The 9,205-nt window shown below is 40.9% G+C and overlaps 1 protein-coding gene across 21 annotated transcripts in view; it reads left to right on the forward strand.

Annotated features, from left to right (window-relative positions):
- LOC140739994 (receptor-type tyrosine-protein phosphatase S-like) overlaps positions 1-4,005 on the forward strand; it is a 469,315-nt gene extending 465,310 nt beyond the window's left edge. For all 21 annotated transcript variants that reach the window (XM_073068765.1, XM_073068749.1, XM_073068746.1 and 18 more), the window contains one exon: positions 466-4,005. In XM_073068765.1, the coding sequence (XP_072924866.1) occupies positions 466-534 (69 nt within the window). In that variant the 3' untranslated portion in view covers positions 535-4,005. The remainder of the gene's footprint in view (positions 1-465) is intronic.
- The last annotated feature ends 5,200 nt before the right edge of the window (positions 4,006-9,205 follow it).

A 9,205-nucleotide genomic window follows, 5' to 3' on the forward strand; every position in this document is an offset into this window, starting at 1 on the left:
AAGGTTTCTGAGATTAACTAGACAACTCTGTACTGAGTTGCTCCACTGTTTTGGAGGAAACTATTATCTAAGCAATAAATATTCCACCCAGACAGTGGGTAGATACCTTTCTGGTCACAGTTCCTTTCCAAGTACTCTAAGCATGTACTAATCAAGGTTCTTATAGATTAGTATCACTTCCTGTGGCTGGAGAAATTCCCTGGAGTCCTTGCCAGCTTCTCTCCTTCAATCGATACTTTTAGAGTGGATTAAATGTTCTCTATTTCATTATGAGACTTTGCTGTATGGAAATTGCCTGCTATGTTTCCAACCTTATGAAAAGATTCAATTGTGAAGCCCACTTTGACTGCCCAGAGGCACTATATGAATTGCTTTTCTTATTCTCAACATTTTTTTCCTTCATATTTTATTCGAGGTCAATAACACTGGTGAATGTTTCAATAATGCTCCCATGTCTGTTTACAGGATGAATATCAGTTCTGCTATCAAGCGGCGTTGGAGTACCTTGGGAGTTTTGATCATTATGCAACGTAAAAAGCCATTGATCATCAAACTCAACAGGCCACAATGGACACGGAGCACCTCTTCTGAGCTACATAGCGTGCTTGAAAAGTACTTTAATTCTAACCACCGCCGGGGAAAGATATTTCAGATGGACCCTAAGGGAACTCAATGTTGTAACCCAGAAGAGAAGAAGGACCCTGGTCTATTGGGGGATCATTTTAATTATTGGACAAGTCCTATTTACCTCAAGTGTTCAACTGTGGTGAAATGGATCTGGAATTACTCTGTGGACTGTCTGATGAAATATCAAGGACACACAAGCAAAAAGTCATTCAGAAAGTGGATGAAGGGAAAACATGAAAAGATGGGATCCTGTCTTTGGTTACATCATTAGAGTTCTGCTTGCTTAAAAAAATCCTTTTATTAATCAAAGCTGTGGGGAAAAAAAGCATTAAAGGAGACTGCTCACAAAACCACATTTACTGCAGAGGCCCGTTCTGCTTGGTTTTGTCTACTGTGTAGTCATTTAAGGATCGCATTTTTTTCTCTCTCTCTTGCAATAGTCCCTGGGTCATGCTTCATCTAAGCATGTTCTTCATCTGTGCCTTCTCCTTATATTAGATCCCATTATGAACTGATAGGTCTTTTCATGATTATGCCACATGCTTTTATGATTTGAGTAACATGAGCGAGCTGCACATAAAGAGCATCCTTTCAAGAGATGTGCATGGTTATGAAAATGAAATAAGTTGTCCCTTCATTCTAGTTGAAAATCCGAGGCAGGTCAAAAGACATCACCTCAGTTGGTGATTCCTATATGCCAAAGGGACAAGGGGCCCTTTTTGGAGACGTGCAGTGGAGATGGTACGAGAGAGCGAAGGACGAGTTGGTTGATAGTGCACTCATTTTGTTTGGGAGAAAAAAGACATGAGAAAGTTCCTTGCTGTCCCTTTAGAGTGAGGGATTGTATACACTGCAGTCTGTTGAGAAGAGAACAGAAAATAATACCTAAGCAAAGGAAAGAGTAAATTAGAAAAATAATGTTATTCATAAGGTTCCAGACTGAGACACCAATGTATCCCGAACACAAAAATAATCCAAATTTTTCATCTTTCTGGTAAACAAGTCAAGGAGGAGGCATTGTAATTTTCATCAGATATTTAAAAATGATGACTGTAATGGCAGGGCAAAACATAGTTCCACTCTTCTAATGGTTGAATCGGGAGCTGGTGAAGAGTTTTAATCCATTTTCATCTCAGTATTTCCGTTAGAAATTGTGGTCTTGGTAGTCTGGGACCTATCCTTCCACTGTTGGGATGGCACTAGTGAGATCTATTCACTCATTTCTGGCATTATTTTATCACCTTCCTGCACTAAAATGCAATAATCTTTCTAATTGTCATTGTCTGGGAGAGAGTGTGGAAAATGGCCAGATTAAAGCCTCTTCTGGTTAAATTTTTAAAAATCTAATACATGAAAACAAAAATACTGAATACATTTCTGTTGTATGTTTTGTAATGCTTTTGAAACAAGTATTCTTTTTTCAACTCACAGTCATACCACAGCCTCCCCCTCCCCACCAGCCAATTTATCTTGCTAGCTCCCAGCCTTACATTGAACACCACAAGCTCTATGGATGGCTTGCTACATGGCCGCTCATCCAATCTCATCAGTATCTTTCAAAATGATTGTTTGAGAAGAAGGTCTTTAACAACCTTGTGTTTCTAAACATCGTACTCCAAGGCATAAAGCACTGTGATATTGAAAGTATGTTTGGTGTTCATCGTAGTCTTGATGACATCAAAGAAAAGGAAGGACGGGTTTGGACAGGTATTACATGAAATAGAGTAGGGTCTTTGTATAATTTGTAGCTATGTGTATATTCATGTGTGGAAAGAATTATTGCAATACCTTCACTTCTAAAAGGGGAACATTCAGGCAACATTAGAAGGCAATTAAAGATTTAAATTTGCTAATGTCGAGCAAACTAATTGAACCCACTGAAAGACCAGCACCAAATGCCAGTTTCCAATACAAGTATCTTCATGTGAATAATGTCAGGCAAATTGACAAGGTGTTGTTAACCTAGTGATTGTCATCTTGGGGAAAAAATGGTGCAGCCAAGAATGATTTCTCTTTAAAACTTCATGCGGACAACATTTACATTTCTTTCCAGTTGTAGAACATTTTCTATCAGGCTTGATACCCACCTTATGACATATGGTTTTGTATTCTGACCAAGCATCCCCACCTAAATTCTGAGCTTTATAGATGTCAAAAACTCATTGAACATTTTAAAATCTGTCCTTGAGCAGAAATTTCAGCCAGGAATGAGGGTGGAAGGGTATGAGATATGATCCCTAACTGTGATGGTTATTTCCCATATTCTACAATAATCAGAGCTGACTGTGAACCCCCAGTGTAGAGCAGCTTCTATTATGGTCCATGTTTTTGTAATGGTAAGCATTTTTTATTTACCCTTCCATGATTTATACTGTATGTCTATCATTAATGATGAATCCTATGTTGTTTCTGGAACTGCCATTTTCCCACCCTAATAGACAGCAGTACACAGTGGGATGGTGTTGGGCGGTGTGTGTGTGTACACACCAGACACAGGGGGATAGTGTTAGGAAGTGTGTGCCCTTTCCTGAGAAGTACACAGGGACTACCAACCCATTCTCTGCTTTCCCTCAACCCCATGCAAAAATGGATTGTGTCTGGAAAGATCATCTTTTCCACTTCGTCTTGGTCCTGCTAATTAGAAATACATAACCATAGAGAGGTTCGCCTTCATCAAAGAGAAAAGAGATAAGTCAATCTAGATGACCTCAGCAGATGAGAAAATTAAGGCAAAAGAAAACAAAACCAGATTGATTTTGTGAGTAATTTTCTTAAATCTTTTGTGCTTTGTAACATATGACAAACATAATCTTTTTTTTAATTGTGTATTTGTTCCTTTTTTAACAAAAATCTGTCAAATTAAAAGAAACAAAAAAAGCATTTAAAATACATTTATTTGTTCATATTATGTTTAAAGACAGTCTATTTTTTCACTGTAGAAATGTTTGTGACTGGCTATATATCATTGGATTCCAAATGTTAAAAGAGCTTTCTTTATACCATTTTAAGGATGTGCTCCATTTTTCAAGATTGCTTTCCTGCTTTGTTTTGCCCCAAATGGAACTCAGTTATGTTGGGATAAACAGAAACTTGCCTGGGGCTCGAGACTGCTACCTGGTTTACTCTGACGTGTTCCTTGTCAATGTCTGTGATGAATTTACTCAATAACTTGTGAAAGTTGCCAGACTTAATCAGTATGAGACAGCCAAATTAATGAGATGTTGAATAAAAAAACAAAGGAACTGTCATTTGTATGAGGGCCAAGTGATTATTGCTTTTGAACAAATGTTACTTATAACTGAAAATATAATTGGTTATAAAAACCACTGTGTATGTAGATATGTTGACTTTGTATTAAAGGAAGATTGTCTGGAGAAATTGTATGGATCACTCCTTCAAGGTGTCCTCATGATATCAGTCCATTCATGTACAAGGGAAATTAGAGATGAAATATGTGACAACGTTTGTCTTGATCATCTATTATTTCCATGCTTTGTGATCTGTTAAATTTATTACACATCAGTTTAATTTGTTTTAAGCAGTGTGTGGTAACACAAATGAAAATACTGAGTGCTTTTACGAGCTTCTTATTAATGCCAATAATATCTACCACAGTGGGGTAGATGTAACCATTGTAAAATAGTCATGCCACAGGCACCACAATTCTGACTTGATTAATGAAGCACCTTTCCTGACCTTTGATGGTCTACAGTGCCTCTCAGTTAGTCAATGTATTTCTTATGTGAATAAGAGTGCATATCCTCTCCATGCCAGAGGTGGTAACATTTCACAAGAGAAAGCACAGTCTTTTCAGAAGGCATTTGACAAGGAACCACACATGAGGCTGCTTAGCAAGATAAGAGCCCATGGAATTACAGGGATGTTACTAGCATGGGTGGAGCATTGGCTGGTTGGCAGAAAACAGAGAATGAGAATAGAGGGATCTTATTCTGGCTGACTGCTGGTTACCAGTGGAGTTCCATAGGGGTCGGTGTTGGGACCGCTGCTTTTTACGATGTATGTCAATGATTTGGACTACGATATTAATGGATTGGTGGCTAAATTTGCGGATGACACAAAGATAGGTAGAGAAGTGGGTAGTGTTGTGGAAACAGAGAGCCTGCAGAGAGACTTAGATAGTTTAGGGGAATAGGCAAAGAAGAGGCAAATGAAATACAATGTTAGAAAGTGTATGGTCATGCACTTTGGTGGAAGAAAAAAAAACAGGCAGACTATTATTTAGATAGGGAGAGAATTCAAAATGCAGAGATGCAAAGGGACTTGGGAGTCTTTGTGCAGGATACCCTAACGGTTAACCTCCAGGTTGAGTCAGTTGTGAAGAAGGCAAATGCAATGTTGGCATTCATTTCCATATGTGATTTTGAAGCTCTATAAGGCACTCGTTGAGACCACACTTGGAGTATTGTATGCAGTTTTGGGCTCTATTTTAGAAAGAATATACTGACATTGGAGAGGGTTCAGAGAAAATTCACGAGAATGATTCCAGGGATGAAAGAGTTACCGTATGTATGAGGAACATCTGGCAGCTCTTAGGCTGTATTCCTTGGAGTTCAAGAGAATGAGGGGAATCTCATAGAAACATTCTGAATGTTAAAAGGCCTGAACAGATTAGATATGGCAAATTCATTTCCCATGGTGGGGGATTCTAGGACAAGAGGGCACAGCTTCAGGATTAAAGGACGTCCTTTTAGAACTGAGATGCTGTGAAATTACTTTAGTCAGAGGGTGGTAAATCTGTGGAATTTGTTGCCACGAATGGCTGTGGAGGTCAAGTCATTGGGTGTATTTAAGGCAGAGATAGATAGGTTCTTGATTAGCCAGGGCATCAAGGGGTATGGGGTGAAAGCAGGGGAGTGGAGATGACTGGATGAAGTGGATCAGCCCATGATGGAATGGCAGGGGAGACTAAATGGGCCAAATGGCCTACTCCTGTTCCTATATCTTATGGTTTATGGTCTTATGGTCTTAACGGAGTAAGAACAAGATGCATTTTGATCTTGGTTTGTGAAGTGCAACTGCTTGGTTATTAACCAGGACAGGGAAAGGTTAGAAGACTCACAAGTATCAAATAACATATTTGCTTGTACATTGCTTCCTTGTGGAGAGCAAGACAAACTTTAACTCACATTTCTCAGTGTTTACTTTTCTTAATACTGTCTCCAAGAACCAGTTACTACAAAATACAGAAACATTCATTTATAAATGCTCTTACCATTCAGCTATATAAGAGGATAATATTTGATTTTATTTTGTTCTTTATGTTTGCCATGTCATAGGTGAAGGCCAATTGGATCTGCTGTTCAGTGCTAGCACATAATTATGATCCAAGGCATCGGGAAACCAGTGTGAGCTTTCTGTGAGCTCCATATCAACTCTGAACTCCAGACCAGCTCGAGGACTGTATGAAATTAGAAAAAAAAATTATCCTCAGGAAATTACATTAAAATGTAAAAATTGAAGTCTGGGTAAAGGTCTGTGTTTTCCATTTGGCCACTCCCAAAAAAAATCTTAGTATTTTTGAGCTATCCCTCAAATCTAGCCCAAAGACTGCTTCCAACATTTGCTCATTTAGCTAGAGAGAACACAACATACTCTTTTCAGCTGTGGAAATTTGACACTAAAATTGAAGTTAACAAGTTTCAGCAAGATCAGACCCAGATCTGGAAGGCAGAGAAGGAGGTTGGTATTTATGTAGAAGGCACAGAAAGCTAGAAGTGACGACAATAGTAATGCAATGAACTTGAAGGTCAATTTTTCAGTGATATAGAATTTGAACCTCGTGATAAAAAGATGCCATGAATGCAGACAAATGAAGCACTAAAGCAGGAATTAAGTGTAACTAATGACCTGGTCGTTGTGCCCTTCATTATATTTTCACTTCATTGATAAGACCACACACAAAATTCTGAAACTAATATGAGCAGATGACTTCTGCCGGGCAATTGAACACTTCCCTTTTCTGCTACCTAGGGCTATGATTTCTTTCCAGTGATCAGAGTAAAGATTCACAGAAGGAGAGCAGTTACTGGTTTGCTGAAATTCAGCTAACTTCAGAGGCTGGAAATATGAAATAAAAGAACAAAAATGCTGTAAACACTCAGGAGCTTGGGCAAAATCAAACAGGCTCGTCATTAGGATGGTAATGATGGTATCCGGGGGAAGACATCCACATCAACTACATCATCATTGTTAATGAAAAGAATGATGTTGTATTTGTTAGCATAGTGCATTACAGGATTAATAACAGGCATGTGAATCACTGGAATAGGGTTGGAAACAAACAGTGCAAAACTGGTCAAATTCTAATTGATTGAGAAAATACTGCCATGATAAATATGCCTGTCCTTTGTTACAGAAAAATCCCTCTGCAGGTGAGTGATTGTCCCTTCACTTTGCAAAGAAGAACAATTTACTAAAGTCCTCATTGCGTCAGTTCCAGCAATGACTTATGTCCTATTGCTTGGATTCTGTGCTCTGCTATGAATAGAATGTGTTCTCCATTGATTTCTATGAGGTTTTACTCTGATTTGTGGTAATTAAAGACCCAGTTCTGTGTGGCATCATCTGCAACTGATGGAGGGTTTGTGTGAACAGAACAACATTCCTATTCAAACAGCCAAGTTGAAGATTCATTTAATGAGCAGGACTGAATGCCAGAGAGGAGGAATTAAAAGCAGTCTACAGCAGAAATGAAACCCATTGAAAACCTATCCCTTCTGGGCCAGATGAGGTGCAAGCAGCCAATCCACGTCCACATGGTAGATGAGTGATGCACCATCAATAACTCTTGGAGACAAGAGGTGAACGATAGGCTTTTACTAGCAGCAAAAGAGACCACGACATCTTGGAGACTGAGGGAGGAGCAGTGCCTCCAATAGCCTTTATACAGGGTCTGTGGGAGGAGCCACAGGAGCAGTCAGCAGAGGGGCGTGTCCAGACAGGTATACATTGTTTACCACAATGGGTTATTAAGATACCTTATTAAAGTCAACTGAATTTTTAATCACATGAGACATCAGGAGCAGATGCAGAGTACTGAATGCATGAGGGCATTGCCTTTACAAAACTTGCTGGAGGCCAGTAAAAACAGAAGCAGATCCAGTGAAGTACTCCACAAGTGACCTGTACCCTTGAGGCCAACTTTGTGGACATCCAACTACAATCCTGTTATATATCCCCAAATAACCATTGTAAGCATGCCCTCCCCATTGATTACCCATCCTGACCACAATCTACTCTCTAGATCACCACCCAAAACTGTGATTAAAATTCCTGTCATGATCCAGGACATGCCCACCATCCTTCACCATTTGTGTCCACCAACCCCTGCACCCAGCTATAGTTGAATACTGCAGAACACTCAGCAAATCTGTCCTCCAAGCTTACAAGAGCAGCAGGCTCTTCCCTTCACTAATGGGGACACATAGAAGCTTCGGGACTCGGTGATGGTCCCAGCTTCCTTCAACGTACCCAAATACTGCAGAACGTCCTCCACCTCTTCAGGGGCCAGTCGCCGCGACCTTTCTCTGAACGGGGTATCCTCAGTCACCTGGATAGTGTGACGCGTGCTCTTAGAACAACCGACATTGAACTCATCAGTGGTAAGACACCTTCCAGCTTCAACATCTTCTCTACCAACCTCCTCGTCCAACCTGCAGGAACCGGGGAGTCCCCGAAGTTGCATGACTCAGCGGTTAGCTTTCCCCCACCTTTTCCAATAGTTTCTCCCCAGCTTGCTCACAGGGATTTTAGACATTACCATCACCAGGAACAAATGCACCAGGGGCATCCCCCACTTGAGGGTGATCTCCCTCTTCGTAGTGTTCCTGACGATCACTGCCATCCTGCTCACCAGTATAACCGAGGGTTTCTGCAATTCAGGCCCCACCAGTACCCCAGCAGGAAATCCCGACTCCCCCTCATGGTCTTCCGGAGTGTCCACTAAGAGGGCTTCGACCTCTGGCACTCCAGGAAATTTGGGGGTCCCCATCACTCTCATTACTTCCCCGGGCTGTACCACCATCGGCCTCGACTGGGTGAACCACACAGTCCCTTGTTTAAATTCGGTATCCGGCCCGACACTGCCACGCACTTACTCAAAAGCAGCTCAAAACACTGGGTGCACAGACAATGTCCTCAAAAAGCTCTCTCCTGCCTTCTCCTTGCAGGCCCCCATGAGTCTCGTCACAAGAGGGATGTTGGTCCCACCAGAATTGAAATGCCGCCCGTCTCAACAGGGTCCGGACAAACCAGCACTAATGTACCAAGAACCTCAGACACTCCCACATCGGCCTCCAAGAACTCCAGTTTCATTGACAGATAACCGTCACTAGCACTAAGACCCCAGATCTCCAGTGCCCTGAATGGTGTCAAGGGTAAATGCTTCAGATACCGGTTGTAAAACGAACGGTACAGTAACGTGACCTGCGACCCGGTGTCAAGTATGGCTTTAGTATAAATACCCTCTATCCGTAGCGACATACTGGAGCATGTCCCACTAAACCCTCAGGAATTGAGCCTTTCGCTTTCAGGAGTTCCTTGGTATATTGCTGGGAAT

The sequence above is a fragment of the Hemitrygon akajei genome, chromosome 16 (assembly GCF_048418815.1).
Source record: "Hemitrygon akajei chromosome 16, sHemAka1.3, whole genome shotgun sequence".
Taxonomy (NCBI): Eukaryota; Metazoa; Chordata; class Chondrichthyes; order Myliobatiformes; family Dasyatidae; genus Hemitrygon; species Hemitrygon akajei.